This window comes from Ictalurus punctatus, chromosome 18, assembly GCF_001660625.3.
Source record: "Ictalurus punctatus breed USDA103 chromosome 18, Coco_2.0, whole genome shotgun sequence".
NCBI classification, from domain to species: Eukaryota; Metazoa; Chordata; class Actinopteri; order Siluriformes; family Ictaluridae; genus Ictalurus; species Ictalurus punctatus.
Window position 1 is genome coordinate 18,031,138 of NC_030433.2, and position 20,867 is coordinate 18,052,004.

A 20,867-nucleotide genomic window follows, 5' to 3' on the forward strand; every position below is an offset into this window, starting at 1 on the left:
TGCTGGAAATCATTTAAGCCTTAAAGACAAACCACAGGATTGCAGTATGACTGGACAGTAAGATTTTATCCAATTACATGCTTGCTCAAATAATTACTGTACACGTAACACCTTTTTATATGTTTGGGTTAGGTTAAACTATTCCATGACAAAGCATGCTAAAGAGCTCAACACCCCATACCTGTTGAAGGAGTGGTCTGGGAGTGGACCAGTTTTGTCTGTTGTCATTACTGTCTTCTGTCTTTTCGCCACTCGGGCATGTGCAGGCTTTAACTCGTACCTGTGTGTGATAGTTAGTTCACTCGCAGCTTAAAGTTCACAACATTCCGGGCTGTGATTTGTATTAGGCTTTTAAATATGTGAAGACTGAAACGGTTAGAAATACTTTTCAGAACGTTTGTGGATACTGTTACAATCTTTAAAAAGGTGAAGACAGGATGACGACTGACCAGGAGCTCTACGTCAAGGTAAATCTACATGTGGACTTTGTTCTATTTGATTAGTGTGTTATAATATGTGACAGCCTGGCCTGGGAAAAGCATTCACGTGGTCACATTTTGACATAGTGCTGAAAATTACAGGCTTTCCTGAACTATGTTTCTCTTTGGCACTCTTGAATCTCAAACACACACATTTTAGTTCTGGAAAAGTAAAGTTCTGGTTTGCTTGTTTAAAAAAAAAAAAATCCAAACTTTGAATATTCTGTGGAGCAGCATTAAATGAATTATTAGAAATTTAAGTACAAGTATGACAAGTATATATTAAGTGTAGCGCAACAATCCAGCAGACAGTGACAGGCTAAGGATGGCATTAGACAGAGGTTGAACCAAGAGGTTAGAGAAATCCATAGCTCACATAGGAGAAGCTGTTCACAGGACAACCGTAAAAACCAAACACTGCAAAACAGGGCCAAAATTTCCAACTTTGGCACTAAGCTGCATACAAGCTGAGCTCTAGCCGCAGTGAAGCATGTTGGTGGTAGCACCATGTTTGGTCTCTTGGTTGCTTCTCTGACTAAACTCCCTTTCAGATCCAGATTGTGACACTACACAATGTGGAAATACTCAAAGTGGATGAGTACTAGTGCAAGGCACGGTGTATTTGGCCAAACCATTCACTGAAACATTTGATGACTATAACTTCTCCCAGTGAAGATGAATGGCAATGTATTGGCTATATATTAATTGAATTAATTTGTTGCAAAGTTTAAAAATTGCTGATATGAAAAATGCAAAGAGTAAATGCATACACATGTATGTATGTATGTATGTAATGAATTAACAGGTAAACCTATGAGGAAAATGTTATTACAGATAAAGTAGTAACATCTACTTTGAATGTATGAATATTATCTTGTGCATCAGTGTTCCTTGTTCTTATATCTATCCTGATATTAAGTAAGAAATAATAATAATAAAAAAAAACATTTTATGACGTTTTGGTAAAATAAGTATTTAGGGAAACTGAATGATGGTAATCCTGCAGTTGTAATGTAATGTAACATGCAACTGTAAGTAGTGTGTAGAATTAGAGAAAGGATGTTTATGCGTTTTTTGGTTGTATTGGGTTGACTTTTTGGGCTGGATTTGCTTGGTCATTCAGCTGGTTTTGTCACGCGAACCTGACAACGGTGCTGGCATTAACAGTTATCTCTATCAGAGAAAGAACATATTGCAAAATGAATGAAATAGCTTAATAATGACACTATGTATCAGAGTATGAGCACCAAAAGAAATATTCATGAATTTTGTACTTGTTAAAATTTGATTAGTAAACTGATTTGGTAAAAAATGCAAGTGAAATAAAAATGATTTAATTTTTTTTTTTTTAAATCTATAAAACAGTTATTCTATATGAATAAATTGAGCATTGATATGACACAACATATTACATGTTTTTTTTTTTTTTTTTTTTTTTGCTGATAACAATTCTGACTGGATTCTAAGCTCTGTTTATGTCAACTTAAAACAAATGCAAACATTCTTTACTACTAATATATTAAAATACTGAGCCATACTGGTGAAATCCTAATGAAAATAATTTGTGGCCATGACTTACTATCCTAATGCTTGGCCACAACTTGGTGAGGCGTGGGAATGAGATAATTAAATGCAGCCACATTCTAATAAGTTAACTGCATTTAACAATGGATAATAATTAATTAATAAACAAAAGCAGCTGATCATGTTTTAATTAATATGGCACTAGAAAGGTTTATGTGCACGTTTTATTAGTAACATATTTTTCTTAGAACATAATGGTCGTCATTGCAAAACATCTCAGTTTGATCATTTACAACTAGATAAAATAAAACAGACCATGTATTACTAACGGTACTATATTACTATTTAATTTGAAATCAGTTCATTGTTACAGAAATCAGTACATTGTTCATTATAGTCTATGTTTTCATCGATTGAAAGTTAAGTTTCCATATGGTTTTAATATAAATTCATATTATGCACCTTGTGCTGATGTCATGATGTTCGTGTTATCCTGATTGGTTGGAAATGGGGCACTGCAGCGCGTTGATTGGTCAGCAGGAGGCGCAAGAGAATCGGCCAGGTAGACTCTCAGCCCTATGGAGTCTATGGATACATGAAAGGAACACACCTACATTAGTTCTGTTGTATTTTATTAACCGGTTTCTCTTGGTAATGCTTGTCTAAAATGCTGAGTTTGTTCCTCGCAGTGTAGATAGAAAAGTTCAGGAGGAAAAGAAAAACCACAGACTAAGTGTAATAAATGGGAAGAGCCACCTGCTGGGAACAGTGGAGTGTCAGCCAGAGACTCTCACATTAGCGCCGTTCTGAATCTCTGTCTATCTCTCTATCTGTCTCTCTATCTGTCTCTGTCTCTGGGTTCAAAAGTACCAACTCGGGAGTTTTAGGAGAGCCAGGACGTGTGGGACCGGGAATAGTGACGGGACATGTCTCACATGGATTATACACCTTAATGGAAACATTACCATTTCCGACGCGAAGGATAAATAAAGACCCCGCACTGTGCTAATGTTGTAACAGAAACGGAAACATGTCCGTGAACGAGCTCTTCACCAGGGTGAGTGTTGTGTCCGGTTCAGGTCCCGGTTTATTTTATAGAAATGTCTGTTTTTTGGGAACTTTCGACCCACTCGTAAAGAAATTCCGACGACATTTGTTAGAGCTAGCGATTTTAGCAGTCAAAGACACTTTCCGTGATACAGTTTTTGGTTTTATTTTATTTATTTTTTTTTAAAGAGAGAAAGTGTAGGTTTTTTATATTTATTAGGGCGCTATGCAAGGGCAGTGTAATTTATTTACATGTTTTTATTTACACCATCATTTTAAAAAACCGGTTCTCCACAAACACTTCCGTAAAATCCCGTTTGTGTTTATGAGCTTCAACTTCCGTTTCCAGCAGGGACGCTATGGACAGGTGCACAGGTAGGGGAGGATGTAGCTCTCTACCCAGTTTCGGTGTGACACACACACACACACACACACACACACTCTCTCTCTCTCTCACTCACTCACTCACTCTCAGAGAGACACACACAGTCTCTCTCTCTCTCTCTCTTTCTTTCTTTCTTTCTCTCACTCACTCACACAGAGAGACATAGAGTCTGATGTTACTGTTTCAGCTTCAACCCCTGATGGTGATGGTGACATAGAGTCTCTCTCTTTTTCTTGCTGTCTCCCCCTCTCTCCTTTCTTTCTCTTTCTGTCTCTTTTCTTTCTTTCTTTCTTTCTTTCTTTCTTTCTTTCTTTCTTTCTTTCTTTCTTTCTTTCTTTCTTTCTGTCCCTCACTCACTCACACACAGAGAGAGACAGTCTCTCTTTCTTTCTGTCTCTCCCCCTTTCTTTCTTTCTCTGTCTCTCTCTCTCTCTTTCTGTCTCTCACTCACTCACACAGAGAGACACACACACTCTTTCTTTCTTTCTCTCTCTCTCCCTCTCCCTCTCGCTCTCTCTCTCTCACTCACACACACACAGTCATGGTGCAGTAAAGGCGAACGGACAAACATATGTTCTAACCTGATGGTCACAAGTATCTTCCAGTTGAATCACAGGTTTTGCTGTATTAACATAATCCTATTATTCATGTTAAAGCATTTCTTTATTGTTCTTTTGTCCCGCAAGCTTCATATCTGGTCGTCCTCTCCAGCTTGCATGGGACTTTTTAAAATTAATTAATTATTTTTTAAACATGTATTTATTTGATTTAGTCCATAGGTAAAATTGTGTTCCACCTCTTTTTCTCATGCGGACGTAGGACATAAAGAGTACACGAACAGTCATTTCAGTATTCGAATGTGGTTATAAGGTGTGGCATGAAATATGCACTCAAAGCAATAAGTTTGGATTCGTTTCTAATGACTTTTATCACACAATTAAACACATGATTAAACCTCGTTCCTAGTCACATGATAAGTTAATAATCTCTTCTTCTGCTGCTTCTTCTGCTTATCCACTGCTTAATGCTGACTAATCAGTTTCCACATGAATCTGCTGTAGGCTAATCCTCACCGAAGGTAAAGAGACGAATCCGAAACCCGGTCTGGGCATTCGGCGTTGTACCCCCAAAGATTTTTTTCTTTAGCCCCAAATATTTATCCACTTGGAGCGGTTTGTCACTACATTAATGAACGTCAGTAAAAGAAGTAATTTTATATCTTCAGTGAACAGAGGCGAGATCAATCAGACCGGGTTTACAGGAAAATACGTGGAAATTCTTGTGTCTTATTGGCTGCCAGTTTCTCAATTCTGCCACACGCTAGCTCACATAGTCAGGGTGAGGAAAAATTGATATACACTGTTTTTTAAAATATATTTTAAATCAGTAAAGGGGTTGAAACTGAAACAGTAACATCGTCTGATGCTGAGCAGGAAACAAGGCGTGTAAATGTCTATATGATTTCCAGTTTACGTGAAAGTGATCTGAGCAGAGCAGAAGGAAAGATAACGTACTTTGCATGGCACTGTAGCAGCTAAACCCATAGCTTAGCTGTGCCTCCCCTTGGCTAGCGACACCAAACTAGCTTAGTTAGAACAGTTTCATATTTTATCGGTCTGGTAGTCCTACAAACAGTGACAACACCCGAGGCAAGTGTCATGATAAATCCGACTGTTTCTGATCATGTCATATGTTGACAGCTAAGTTACCGCAGTTTCCTTAAAAAAAACTTAGGGTACTATCTGAACTGGAAAAAATGCATGGAGTCTGTTTAGAAGTACATTTTTAACGTTTTTTTGATGGAGAAGAGTCTGAGCACAGCCCTGTATGATTAATAGTCCAGCTATTGCCCTGTCTCTGACAGTCCTGGGATTTAAGCTCCCCACCTTCTGGTCACTATGATGGAAGATTAAAGGAACAGAAAAATCTGATCTGAAAATTTCTACCTTACTTTAATAACGTATCCGATAAGCCCAGTTTGGTGTCTGAGGTTTGCTTCTTTAGATTCGTACTGCAGCTACGATGCTGATGTGGCTAATGAGTAACGGAAACTTGTAGCTACCAGTTTAACAGTGTGACAAACAAGGGTGGAAATGAACTGCCTTTCTACATGATTGCACCTGTTATACACCAGGGTTTAGCGATATTACGATATCATTTCGAAATGGACGCAGAATCAAGCAAACTCTGCAATATTCAGAGGCGATTGTAATTTTTCAAAAATTAGCACAGATTTTCAGCGGATTCAGGACAAGACGCATCATGTGACGCCATCACACCATGCATTCAGCCAAAGCCCTCTTCGGTTCACGCGTTCGAACATGAATACAGCTAAAAGGTCTCATTTACCAACAAACATCACTGTGAAAGAGCGTGCAAAACAATTTTGTGCAGTTGCAATTTCACCAATTCAAGTAGTTTTACATTAGAAAAGGCACAAATAAAGTCTGTGAAATGCATCGCAAATTCTGGGGGGGGGGGACGCTGCAAAATGCTTTTTTTGGCCCGAGCGATCACAAAAAATTCCTCGAGATCCTGTACGGACCGTTTATAAGATTTTGTGTGTATCTTTCATGCAGCTTTTTTTGTAACGCTGACCGACTCTAATACAGCTGATTGGATGTTGACATCTAATTTTTGAAAGTGTATTGTGAAGCATATTGTGTGTTCGGGACATATTATTTATCGTGATTTATATTTATACGTCTGTGTCTTTACCACACAGTGTAAAATGAGTGTTTTTGATTAGTGGATCTCTATAAAGACCCTTCTGACAAGTCTGAAAGAAAAACCTGAAACCCCATCCTGTTTCAGGTTTTTATTGGCTTTAGATCAAATCTGGCTTTGTTGGGGAGAGAGGGGGGAAAAAAGCAAACTCCCACTTGAGCAGTTAAAAAAGACCCCGATGCACAACCTGGGGCAGATAAACAAGTCATGTAGGTCCGAGGGGAGTGAAGAGCAGAGCAAGGGGTGTGTGTGTGTGGGTGTGTGTGTGTGTGTGCTTCCCCCTCCCCCACTGCGGCTGCAGTTACAGTACCACGCTCACCTCAGTTCCCGCCATTCAGGCCACCAGTCACTAAGCCAGGAATGCTGCACTCGATTAATGTTGCACTTTCAATCAGCACCGAGTTAAACCCGTCCTCACACTGGAGAAAATGCTTCAGCAGTGACCTGGCTCTTCGGGAAAATCCAGAGGCAAACACAGTGGGCGACTTCTGATATACTACGGTGCTGAGGTTCTTCAACACGAAACTACAATCGAGACAAAAACACAAAGAAAAACATGGAAATATTTCCAGTGATCAGTTTTTTTGCGGAAATAATTGAAAGTGTGAATGAGTGTACTTTACAGATGTCAGTGGAGCACCATGGGAAATAAGATTAAAGCGCTTGAAGCTGAGCGATTGTGTCAGAACTGCTAAATGCCTTTGTTATGGTTTACAGGGTGCACAATATGTAAGTAATAAACACTTTGGGCCAGGCTGGTATACTGAAGGAAATCGCCGTGTAGTGGTTTTAGTCTTACCACCTCAGAGATTATCTCCTTTTGTACCACAGCAGATTGGCACTGATTACATTTTAAAACTTTTTTTTTTTTAAAGATTGACACGTCCTACTTTTTTATCCATTTATAGTTCCAATTAATGTTGAAAGATGTTTGATCTTGTTCATCAGCTTTAACATTAAAATCACTGAAAGGTGAAGTGAATAACATTGATTCTCTCGTTACAAAGGGGTCAAGGGGTGGGAAATATTAGGCATCAAGTGAACAGTCAGTTCTCAACGTTGATGTGTTGGAAGCAGGAAAAATGTGCAAGCGTAAGGATCTGAGCAACTCTGACAAAGGCCCAGTTGTGATGGCTAGACGACTGGGTCGGAGCACCTCTAAAATAGGAGATCTTTTGGGGTTTTCCCGGTATGCAGTGGTTAGCACCTACCAAAACCGGCGCTAGGGTCATGGCTCGCTGATGCACGTGTGGAGCGAAGGCTAGCCCGTCTGGTCCGATCCCGCAGAAGAGCTACTGTAGTACGAATTGCTGAAAAGTTCATGCTGGCTATAACTGAAAGGTGTCCGAACACACACTGCATCCCCTCACCAGTCTCTCATCAAATTAATCAGACGCGAAAGCACAAAGTCATCTGTCCTGTAAACTATCTCGTCACAGCAAATCTAAAGGCACGTTAATATAAACACGCCGGATATATTGACCGAGCGGCTGTTCTCGAAAATGAATCACCCTCTGACCAATCAGATTCGAGAATTCAATACTACTTCAGCATAAATCATAAATATTACATCACAATAATTGAGAACGTTTTTCTTGCAGTTACAAGAAACACAATGCCAGCAAAAGTATAGATCCATGCTATTTATATTTAAGAAGAAATGTGAGGAAGTAAATGCACCAAAATCATCCAGTCCAGTTTTGGGTGTCATCCAGAAGTATCCGCAGCTGTCGAACTGTTTCTGTGTACTGCAATGTATAACGTGACAAATGGGGTTTTTCTTACTTTCTTTCAAGTATGCAGCGAAGACATTGCTATTGATTTCACTGAGAGCGATGTTTTGCTGATGTATAAAAATAATGATTTTTTTTTTCCTCTCTCTCTCTCACCAAACACTAAACCTAGCTAGGAACTGAATTTGTGAGTGAGACAATTAGGAACACATAGGACAACCCATGTTATAGTATTATTCCAATGTGTTTAAAAAATCATTAGGTTTTTGGGCTCCTAAGTGGCTCAACAGTTTGCCTTATTGTCTGGAGATTGTGAGGTAACATCCCGACAATGCCACAGCCATCTGTGGTCGGGAGCCAAGGAAACAAAATTGCCTATGCTGTCTTGGTGGGAGGGATGGCGTTACTCTGGCATTACTCACCAGCACAACTTAGTTATCGGTGTCGGAGAAATCCACTATCGGTCGACCTCAGGGAAGAACTTAAATGTTAAGCACTGACCAAACTTTTTTATTGTCACGTAAGATTAATGGTTGGATGTTGTGTAAAAAAGAGTACCATGTACATTGCATTTACATTTGATCTCACAACCTTCCAATCAGAAGTCCAATGTCTTAACCACCGAGCTACCAACACCACCGCACGTTTATCTTATAGGGTCGGATGATGAGACCGAGCAACAACGTTCTCTTTCATTACATGTCATGTTTGTATGTCCCAGTACTTGCACACCCTTTTTGCTGTACACTCAAAAGTATGTACTTTTCCTCTTCACAGAAAAAAAATACATACTTCTAGAGCATAGTATAAGTAGGCGAATTAGGACGCAGCAAGTGACTAGAAGTTATAGAATCCATTAGAAAGGATGAAAGGTCACGTGAGGTCAGAGTACATTCAATAGAGTGGTATAGGTGTGAATTAGTGCACCAGCCGCACTAATTTTGTGTAAGGTCGTTCGTTATCGCGATAACGAGTTTTAATAGCCAGTTATTCCTGGACAACGGAGGCAGCGACGATTGCAGATGGGGAGAAGCTGCTCTTCTCCTAGCACACACACCCTGTCTCTTTGAACATGACGTTATTGCGGTTCACACAGTGCTGGGTGTGGCTAGACGAGCATTTAGTGTCTGTCACGTTCCCAACCAGTAGCACGGAACTCTCCTTCTCCTTGTCTGTCATTCCAGGCTTTATTAGAAATGACAACATGACCATAATAAGCTACAAAGTCAACTGCTTTTGTGTGCTAGTGATGTTGAAGTTCAGGAAGTACGCCTAATGAGGAGCATTTTCATTATTATTTTCTCATTGTAATATTCTCAGCTGGTATCTAAACACAGTGACATGGACAGTAAAACCCCAGGAAAGACCAGTAGAGCAGGTTTGTCCTCTGCGTGCAATCAGCTGCTTTTCTTCCACCACAGCAACTTTTATCACTGACCTTTATTTATACTACATGTCGCAATGTTTTGTTGAGAATTCCCAACAGCTTTTTTGTTGTACAAAGAAAGAGTTATTTAAAGCTTGATTGTGGCATGGAAGAGAAACTCCTCTAAAACATGATGTCCCCGATAAAAGTAATAGTTAGTAACAGTTGTAGTAATAGCTAGGGCTGGGTATTGCGACCAATTTGCTGATTCGATTTTTATTTATATGGCTTCGAATCGATTTCGATTCAATATCAATTACTTCTCATGATTTCATTTAAAATGTTAGTTTTGCAGACATAGAATCCATGTTTCAATATAAATGCTGGTAACTGAAACCCTCCTACTTGGCTATATTACTGAAATGCAGATTTAAATTAACAACGGGGCCCACACAATTATGTTTAACTACTTTTTACTTTTTACTTTGAGTAACAAACATTGTAACAAGAAACCATAAATATGTGCATACAATGCACACAAGGTAAGCACAAACTGCACACTGTTTAAAAAATATATAAAAACATTGTAAACGTGCAACAGTGAAATTCAGCAGCAACTTGAAACGTGGTTAAGAAATAAATCCATTTTCAAAATTCAAAACATGAAAGATGGCGACATATTCAGGACGAGAGGCGAAGTACAGATAATATTCACTTCCTCTTGAGTAAAGCACGCGCATTAAGAATCGCTTCGTTAAATTGAAGATCGATTAAAATCTGAGAATCTTTTTTTTTTTTTTTTTTGCCCAGCCCTAGTAATAGCTTTAATAGCTACTCGTAGACATTCACAGTCAGAGCCGTCGGGTTCAAATCGAGCTCGGATACATCACCTGAAAATAGTACAGCCAAAGATTCGCCTTTAGAGTTCTGGGAAATAACCACCTTTGAGAAAGATTGCTTGCAATAATCAGCTTCAAAGACACACAAGGCCTCATAATCTCGATCCAGAGACCTGCATGAGCAGTACTCGAATTAGGGCTAGGGACATTGTATTTAGAGGAAGTCCTCAGATGAATACGCATGATGAAAGATGCAGCAAAGTCCACATGAAATGTAGAAATTTCAAAATCTTGTGTCCTACAGCTTTAATATTAGTTCTATCTAGGGATGATATTAATTGAGCTGAAACTGTATGATGATTTAGTGTTTAATATTACCTAGGCTATCTTCCTGTAAAGTTCATCCTGGGTCAGGAGCCAGTTTAACAACTGTCTAAAAATATCCAAAAGCTTACTATGTAGGTAAGTTTGAGTTTCCTCATTACAATGAATGTCATGCATTGATCAAGGTAACGGAGAGCCACATGCCGTAGCGAGATGAACATCGGATACTGGCTGTCGAAAAGTCATCGATGCTCCTTTTTGCGACAGTTTGCGAGAAATATTTTTATGAATTTCACTGTAAACGTATACATGTAAAAGAGAAACATGTTTCCGTTCAGGAAAATCTGTCGATTTTAGAACCGCTTATAGTAGTAGCACTATGTGAAGGGTTTTCCCAGGCTGCCACACACAGAGCAAGGGGACGTGTGGGATCGGAGCACATGTCTCGGGTTTACGCTTCACTTGTGTGTACACTTCAGAAACACAGCTGCTGTGATTTGCCTTAAGTAGCATAATTAAGTAGTAGTGTCTGTTCTTATTAGGAAACTTTTAATACAATAGCTGCACAGTAAAATAGGAAGTATAGAAAGGTCTGTTGAAATGTAGTTTGAGGTTCTTTATCATATTCCGACTCTGATGGCATTTAATCAATTCGGTGTTTATTAGTCATGCTGTCGCGGTTCAGCCAAGCTCACTTTTAAAGTCCCCGTGAAGTGCCTCAAAACGCACAGCGTTATCCGACGTGTTGACGTCATTTCCACTGAAACAGGAAGTCAGGACGTGGCATATCGAATGACTCCTCCTTTAAAAGCTTTTAGGCAAGGTGATTTATTTATTTATTTATTTATTTATTTATTTATTTATTTATTTTTATAATGTTCCGGGTGGAACACTTCAGATTCAAGAGAGAATTTGATTGGACGGAAAATCTGATCAGAAGCTGAAGTGCAGAATGATGTCAAAATTGTTGAGACTGTAAGTTTTGAATGCATGTGCGTCTAAACACACATTTTGTAATTGTTTTGGCGCACACTAGCTTCTAGATAACTTTATGGCTAACGTGTTCATATTGTAAGCCACAAAACTTTGATTTTGATTTCATAGGGACTTTAAAACCAGATTGTTCTTGTATCAATATATGTTATATTGTACAACAGTTAGTTCCGGTCCACTATTTTGATTGGACACGCGACGTTCCAAGAGTGCTGATATTTAATATAGCAGCATTGGGACATTTCTCTGTCTGTATCACTTTACTTGTCTTTGTTCACTCATAACATTGATGCAAATCTAGCAATAGTTTGTTACTTTGAAACCCTTAAATTGGCAGTGGTAGCTCAGTGGTTTAGTGGTTATGAGCAGAAGGTCATGAGTTCAAATCCCAGCACCACCAAGCTGCCACTGTTGGGCCCTTGAACAAGACCCTTAACCATCAACTGCTCAGTTGTATAAATGAGATATGTAAGTCGCTCTGGATAAGGGCGTCTGCCAAATACCATAAATGTGAATGTAAAATTACACTGAAATTTACTACGAGCTGTCAGTCAGGCTGTACGTTTGCATGGCAACACACAACACTCTATCCAGCTGTGGCTTCTTTGGGAGCTACTTGACCTAGCAAATATAAACACACATTTCACCATTATAGTATCTGAAGTGTTACTTGATCTAGGAATTTCTGATCATCTGCATTGTTGTATAAAAGCTATTGATTAAATATTAATATTCAGCTCCGTGGTAGTGTGTGAAGGTGGAGCGTTGGAGCTATCAGTAAAATATTATAATTTTGTGTTAGATGGAAATGTTTGCTGAGAAATGGGTAGTTATTTGTTGAGCTGATTTAGTGATGTCATCAGCAGATTTAGGTCTGGTTGAACAGCTCTGGTTGAAGATAGTCTGATGACACAAGCTGTTCGGGACGTTCATTAAGCTTGACCCTTAATGCACCCCGCTGCTTTTTTTATGCTAATTGTGTGTGTGCCACCCCACCACAAAGTGATTTTACTTATGTCAGCTTTTTCCAAAGTCAGACCAAGGGCATCCTGTGTCTTAGCTGCATGCATATCAGCTGTGAATAGGAGCAGAAAGACGTGAGACCTTCAGCGATCTGTAATAAGACCGTTATTTTTCCAGTTTGTTTAAAGCCCTTTTAAGACTTCAGCTGTGGGATTCGGCATGGTTAGATATTTTGATGCTATTGTTCAGTTAATTGGTAGTGAGACAGCCATTTATTCCGTGTATGAAATATCAACTGAATGTAGGACGAGACCGCAGTTCATGCTGTAGCTTATGAAGCAGGCTATGTTTTTGTTTTTTGAGTAAAGCTACAGAATTAATTGTATAGCCTATTACTCAAAATCCAAGGTGTAAAACCATGTAAAGCTGAAATAAACCCTGCTGGAAAAAAAGATAATAAAAACCCTCATAGAATTTGTAATGGTTTTAATGGTTATAATGAGAATTGTATTGGTTTGAACTGCAATGTGGGTGTCTACTGTTAATTTGTTGCGTTCTACTGGTGGCATGTTATGTCTAGTGGATACCATTTATCCTCAGTTGACCGCATAAGTTTTTAAGTGCATTTTGGAGATCCGTCCAGTGTATTTTTAGTTGTTTTTTTTTGTAATTATTATTATTTTTTAATTAATGCGATATATAATGAGTGTTTATTGGTCACATATACATTACAGCACAGTGAAATTCTTGTTTCTACTCATATCCCAGCATATTAGGAAGCTGGTGTCAGAGTGCAGGGTCAGCCATTATACAGCGCATATGGAGCAGAAAGGGTTAAGGGCCTTGCTCAAGGGCCCAACAGTGGCAGCTTGGCAGTGCTGGGGCTTGAACCCCCGACCTTCCGATCAGTCAACCAGAGCCATAACCGTCAAGCCACCTCTGCCCCTTACTATAATTTTGCATAAAAAATAAGTGGATGGAAACACAGTTAGTGGAAATTGTTAGATCATTCACTTGTCTTGTAGTAAAACACATGGGGCTGTGTGAAAACTCCAGCTCCTTTATCTGTAGTTGGTTGAAATGACAATACATCAAACGCTGGCTCTTTCTCAGTATGTTTTTATGCGATCATGGACAATTGTACTGGTATATCATGGATGACACGATATGGCACAGCCCTACCAGGCATCCCATCCAGCGTATATTCCCGCCTCACATTTCTGTGATCTGGCTAAAGCAGGTAGTGAAATTTAGTGAGTGAGAGTGGAAGGAGTCTCCAGTGTCAGTTTTCTGACATGGGGAACGCAGCCAGACAAAGAGACTATAGTGTAACTGATAGCAGGAACTAACCCCAGAACAGATAAAATACAACATTTTGTTCTGTAGTAAATTGTTCGTGGTGTCAAACTGCTGAAGTATAAGAGGAATAAACCACTTCAGGATGTGCTTTTATGTGAAAATCATCAATGATGTACAACTCCATCATTGGCTTGGGCTTTGACTGAATGCGTGTTGTGATGACGTCTCGGCCCAAATCTGCAGAAAATCTGTGGTAATTTAGAAAAATTGCAAGCTCCTCTGAATATTACAGAGTTTGCGTTCAGTTCTGCGACCGCAAAATCTCTAATTCCTGGAGGAAATGATTAGAGCATTCAAAAATGAAAAGCAATAATGAAATGTCGAATAAATTGATAGAATAGTCAGTCTGGGCTGAAGCAGTGATATATGGCTCCTTGTGTAATATCTGTTGGAGAGTTACTCTACTGATAAGCATGCATTGCAACACAGTTACTGACTGTAAAAGAAAGTTCAGCGGTGGTGTTCGATAGCCGTGCGAATAGTATGAGGTCAAAAGTATATCATCAGGGACACAGTGTACATGCCAGGTCATATGATTCACTTCAACCAGACATGAACGAATACAAAATATTTATTTTAGTATACATGTTATTGAGCTTAGTAGTTAGCGTGTTTGCTTCGCACCTCCGGGGTTGGGGGTTCGAATCCCGCCTCCACCCTGTGTGGACAGAGTTTTCACGTTCTCCCTGTGCTTCAGGGGTTTCCTCCGGGAACTCCGGTTTCTTCCACAGTCCAAAGACATGCGTTATAGGTTGATTCGCATTTCGAAATTGTCCGTAGTGTGTGAAAGTGTGTGCAATTGCGTCCTGTGATGGGTTGGCACCCCGTCCAGGGTGTCCCCGCCTCGTACCCCGAGTTCCCTGGGCTAGGCTCCTGGCTCTCCGTGACCCTGTGTAGGATAAGCGGTACAGAAAACAGATGGATGACTGGATATATGTTATTGACAGAACTCTAGGGGTTATGGGAAAGATGTGAAACAGTGCTTTACAAAGCATTAGTCTCTGAATCATCACCGGTTTTGTGATATCTTTTTCTAACATTTTTTTTTTTTTTAAATAGCTTTGACAAAGTCTGAATAATTGATTTGAAGTTAAAATCTTAAAGGCAAAAATGTTTTTAAAAATTATTATTGGAATTTATTAAAATGATACACATTTTATTATTTATTTTTTATCCTTTTTCGTTTAAAGTAACTTATGTTTGTATAATTTTTTTTTTTGTATTTTAAAAATCATTTATTTTTAAGCGATAGTGTAGTGTCCACCTGGCGTTTTTGTTCAGATAAAATAAAATGTTGCATCTAAAATGTAATACGGTATATAGTTTTAATTTTGGAAAAGTTTAAGGTTTAAAGTTAGTGATTTCTGGAAATGACTGTGCTGGCAGTCAAGTGAGGTTGTGAGTAAATACTACAGGAGCATTCATCCTGCCTGGTGTAGTTTTAGAGAATATACTTTACAAATCAAATGAGCTGATGCTGTCTCTTTGCATATGACATGGTCCACAACGTAATATAGGTGCTACCTAACCCTCGTTTAAACTTGGTCGGTTCCGTCTTTGTTACAGGCTTCATACCTACACGCTTTGCGCCGCTTCATGTTTTTTCAGGACTATGGACACTGGATTGGGAAATTTTCTCTGACTTTCAGGACAAAAAAGAAATGAATACAATAATCACCCTGTCAACAATCAGATGTCGTGGAAGACCAATTGCACTTCTCCTCAAAACGTACAAGCTGTAATTAATTTTAAAAGTAGAATTCTACTCGAAGCTCCATCAAACTCTCCCACATCGGTACCATTTAAGGAGTTCCTCAGAAGTGCCGAAAAGCTTCAAGGAGCACATTTGTTTATTTTACCCACCCTCATTTCCTCCTCCTGTTGTACATTTCCTAAAATGGGAAAGCTCATTTGATTGGCCTCACCCAAACAATATAGCGAAATAAATAACGCTTAGCCTTCTACTGCATGAATTATTACAGTTTAGTTTTTAATTCAGTTAGTCAGTGTGCGATGGTGGACAGTATCTTATAGTCATAAATAACACAAAGTGTATTAGATTACAATTCCAATTACTGCGTTTTCCGGACTCTAAGTTGCAGAGGATTTTGCCACCTAGTAAACATGTAAAAGTAATATCTTCTAGAGATGAATAATAGTTGTAAAAAGTATGAGGATGGATTTTACTCCCTTAAAATACATAAAGTTTTTAAAATCCAAATATGTTTTGGGAGAAGTATCTTTTCAATTCTTTCTCTTTTTAAATTCTTAAATCTTTCTCTTGAAACATAAAATGTACCAAATAAGGTGCAGTTACAAAATGTCTGAAATTGCAACCATTTCTTTCTTGCTTTGAATGTGGAAGAAATGTAAGTAAACTATTAGAGAAGCCTAGTGTCTGTTTTTGCTATTCATGCCTGTTTAATTCATGAGTGCACATGCCACAGTTCCATTATCGCATGCCGTTGCCATATGGCAACAATTACATTTTACCATGTAACAGAATACTCAAAATATATAAACTTGTTTAAATGACAAAACATAAATGTTAACTTCTCAGATAGTGTTTACATTTTTTTCTTTAAGTAGTTTTGCCTAAATATTGAAAAATTAATCGCATTTTGGGAGCCCTCCGACGATCTTCACCCTGCCATGTGATTGCAGACAGCACAAACAGCGCTTCTTGGTCATGTGACGTGGCATTTATTTTGTTAGGTCAAAGTTAAAGCCCTCCCTTTCCAGTTACATGTAGGAAAATAGTAGTTTTGTATTATTGCCTATCAAAAAACTGGAAATACATTAGTTGTTGTCATGGCAACACCATTCAGTAAAGAGTTAGGTAAAAGAAAATCGAGAAACACAGACCAACCAAAGTCAAATCAGGAAGCACATAATAACATAATTACAACGGGGGAAAAAGGGATTAACCAGGACCTGAGCACTTTGTGAAGTGAAATTGAACCTTGCAAATCACGGTTGTAAGCAATGCTTGTTTTGGATAATGAGAATTGTTCTAGTTTGGGTAATGGATCAGCGATGAAAAAGCTGGAGTGAAATAGTTACGAGGTTTGCTACAATGGATTGCTTTGTGCATGTATCGAAGAGTAATCCATTAATCGGCTTAAGTGTGGCTTATAAATGAAGCCAGCTGTTACAAATATCATTTTCACTAATATAATGTAAAACAAAACTGTGAGGAACAACTTTCAACATCATGTTAGTCTAGTGATTTTCTCCCCCAGGGATAATGAGTTTCATAAGGAAACTGTTGATATGGCATTTCACAGCTGGGAGCCAAGAAAGCAACACTGGCCATGCTGTCTGGGTGGGAGGGATGACATACTCCCTTTCCCTTATCAATCACAGCAGCACTAGCCAATCGTGGGCATCAGTGAGATCATGTATGTGGAAGAGGGTAGATAGCGCTTTCCTCTGAGTGTGTGACAGCATGAGCAGCAGGTAGAAAATATACATTTGGCTGGCTTGACGTGTCTTGGAGGAAGCACGTTAGACTTCATCCTCGCTGGTTGGTAGCTGTTGTATGTTCTGAACCTACTGGTCGGTAGGTGGAGATGGCAAGTGGCAAAAGTGGGGAGGAAAAATCTATATCTATCTGTATTTGTATTAAATCACCTAGAAGTTGCCTCATCCAAAACGTAACCAGCCTCATTTAACTATGAAGCTTTACTACAGCATCGAAAAGATATCAAGCCCATTTCCATGAAATAACATATCAAATATATTATACGTATCTTCTGATTTAAAACACAAACAAACGAATGCTGATAATTTTAACTAATTACTGCAGCCTACAAACAGTCTTTACTGGAAGCTAACCCTAAACCTAGCTTCTAACTGACCGATTTAGGAGACAAAAAAAGGTGGGGGGGATCAGGATTGAACAAATCAGTAGCCATGATGCAAAGGACAAACAGCTCTAACTCTCCTGCTAGCACAAAACACACTTAAACATGTTAAACTTGCTAACTAGCTCACCATTTTACTTTACATTATAACTTTAATTAACTTTAACTTTAGTTTTGTGAATAAGCTTTCTGTGAAACCAAACCATAGGACTGGGCAGCAAATCGGAGCTTTGACTGCTAATAAGTATATCACTTGGTGTGTTAAAAAATGTAAAAAAAAAAAAAAACATTGCAACTACTATGTATAACTTTTTTCCTAAGAGTAGTTCACAAAGCATTTTAGTAATAAAAGAAGGTCTTCAGACGGAAAAGTTCGCGGTATTCCAGATGGATTCCTACGTCACCAGGACACAATCACAAACAGTCTTAATCGGCGGCTTCGGTGACTAACGCTATTCATATTAATGAACGTGAACTTTATATACATAGTGTGTCTATTGTGAGAGCGGTTCAGTGATTGTGGAGTTGTAAAAGCACTCATGTCACCTCACCTCACCTATAAAGTAATGCAGTACCGCCGGATATCAGAGTCAAAGGTGTAGCATATGTACCTGAAAAGTGAAAGTGCTGAATCATAAACATTCAGAATATATATATATATATATATATATATATATATATATATATATATATATATATATATATATATATATATATATATATATATATATATATATATATATTTATATTTAAATGTCAATATGTATAAATGTCCGGGTGTGAAAATTAACAATAAGATCAAATTAAGTATGTTTCATGTACACAAGATTCAGGTTCTGGAGCACTGTTCGCTTTAAAATTACAGGAAAATGAGGTTTATGGAGAGCAGGCGAAGGCGTGATGATATTTCCAGCTGTGCAGTAAGGAACTGCTTGCTGGCGGAGGCAGTTAGCTACATTATTATTGGAGAGTCCAAATAGATTTTTAGGTGTTCTCCTGATAGTATTATTGAAGCAGTTCTGATCTCCTCATACATACCGACTTGGTTAGCTGGTCAGTTCTGATTCCTGACTGCTGTGGTTTAAGGTTCAACACCATCCTGTCATTTACATAACCACGAGTGAGTCATTTCACCCGAAGGGAGAGGAAGTGATGTCACGTGCTTGAGCACAAGTTTGTACAAGGTGAAGGTGATTGCATCAGTGGTGCTTGAAAATTTGTTTCGAATTTACGATAATTCTTCAACTTAATGATCACAAATAACAAAAGGGTCACATCATGTATTTGAATTGATTTGAATCATTTAGATTTCACAGTGTAGGTGTGTACACACTAGGTGTGTAACACTGTACACTGTAGTGTGTTAATGGGAGTGGTGTGTAACACTGTAGCGTGTTAATGGGAGTGTAGTGTAACGCTGTAGCGTGTTAATGGGAGTGGAGTGTAACGCTGTAGCGTTTTAATGGGAGCGGAGTGTAATGCTGTAGCATGTTAATAGCGGCATGTAACGCTGTAGCGTGTTAATGGGAGCGGAGTGTAATGCTGTAGCATGTTAATAGCGGCATGTAACGCTGTAGCGTGTTAATGGGAGCGGAGTGTAATGCTGTAGCATGTTAATAGCGGCATGTAACGCTGTAGCGTGTTAATGGGAGCGGAGTGTAATGCTGTAGTATGTTAATAGCGGCATGTAACGCTGTAGCGTGTTAATGGGAGCGGAGTGTAATGCTGTAGCATGTTAATAGCGGCATGTAACGCTGTAGCATGCTAATAGGAGCGGAGTGTAACGCTGTAGCGTGTTAATAGGAGCGGAGTGTAATGCTGTAGCATGTTAATAGCGGCATGTAACGCTGTAGCGTGTTAATGGGAGCAGTGTGTAACGCTGTAGCGTGTTAATAGGAACGGCATGTGGTGTATTGTGTATGTATGGGAAAAGGGGAAATAGGTATGAATGAATGATTGTTAGTTACTTTCTGATCTTCTCCTTTCTATAAGCTGTAATGAACTGCAGTCTGAAAATATTTCCCTCTCAGTAGTTTTGTTTTTGGAGCGAGGGCACAACATACAACAAACACACCTTATTACTTTTTATTTGACTAAGCCAGACTGCTGTGGACTGTTCCATCACCTCCTCCACCCTGAGCTCGACCTCGGCAGGTTATGAGGTCTCATAAACAAAACATGAGGAAACCATGCCTCAGGAGTCTGCCTTTCTCTTATTATTTTTTATTTTATTTTATTTTATTTATTTTTATTTGTAAACACCGACTGCGAGATCTCATTGAGCTGATGAGACGTATTTTCTCAGTGAGCTGATGAGACGTATTTTATTTGTAGTTTGACGAAGCTCATGTGCTGATAATGTTATGGGTTACTATTTCACAAATCGAGGAATGCACAGGAATCAAAACATGTCGAGTGCAGATCCCGAGCCATCTAAAGTCATACAGACGCCAAAAATGGTCTGAGATTTACTGAATTTAACAGGAAAATAAAGTGGTTTATAGGATCTTTATTACAACACTTATCACTGAGGACTTTAAACAGCTCCAGGAATTTGTTCAGAGTTGCCAGATTGGCTATAATTCCTTTTTTATCACAATGTTATAAATCCATCATTCCAGTCCTTCTTTGATGTGTACTACATATGTGTAAGCTTTTTAGTGCGATGTCTGATGTCCAAACCTGGCATTTGTGTTTTAATGCTCATGTTTTATATGTGTGTGTTTCAGTACACTCGGGTTTGGATCCCCGACCCAGAGGAGGTGTGGAAGCCTGCTGAGATTATTAAAGACTACAAAGAAGGAGAGTCTGTCTTGCACCTCAAACTCGAAGATGAATCGGTGAGCAGTCTCTCCTGTCTAAATTTTACCGTGTTCAGAATCACAGGTGAATCTCCTAGGAGCTGAATCTCTGCTGCAGCCTGTGTTTCTTATTCAGCACAGCTGTGTGCGTGTGTGTTCATGTTCCTTTATTAATCATTAACGTTGTTTTTGTGAATGGGAAGTACAGGCCATGAAATATGCAGCTGAACTGTGTGTATGAGACTCTTCTCAAATAACAATGCAGCATATCAGGGGAAATGATCAGAGCCATAATCACCGCCATGATGTTCCCTCATGTTTTCTTTTCTTTTATAAACACACGACTCACATTATCCCACCGCATGGCAACTGCGATTGCATTAGCCTTAAAGTCCTTATGAAATCAAAACTGGTGATTTAGAGCTTTTCGTCTCTTTGCACGAACGACACAAGTAAGACTC

At 38.9% G+C, this 20,867-nt stretch overlaps 1 protein-coding gene across 2 annotated transcripts in view; it reads left to right on the plus strand.

Annotated features, from left to right (window-relative positions):
* The first annotated feature begins 213 nt into the window (after positions 1–213).
* Positions 214–20,867, plus strand: part of myo5b (myosin VB) — a 76,088-nt gene continuing 55,434 nt past the window's right edge. The window contains exons 1-2 of one of the 2 annotated variants that reach the window (XM_053687693.1): positions 214–467; positions 20,335–20,445. In XM_053687693.1, coding sequence (XP_053543668.1) covers positions 438–467; positions 20,335–20,445 — 141 coding nt within the window. In that variant the 5' untranslated portion in view covers positions 214–437. Of the gene's footprint in view, positions 468–2,587; positions 3,061–20,334; positions 20,446–20,867 lie in introns of those variants that run through there. The other variant, XM_053687694.1, reaches the window with a different exon arrangement.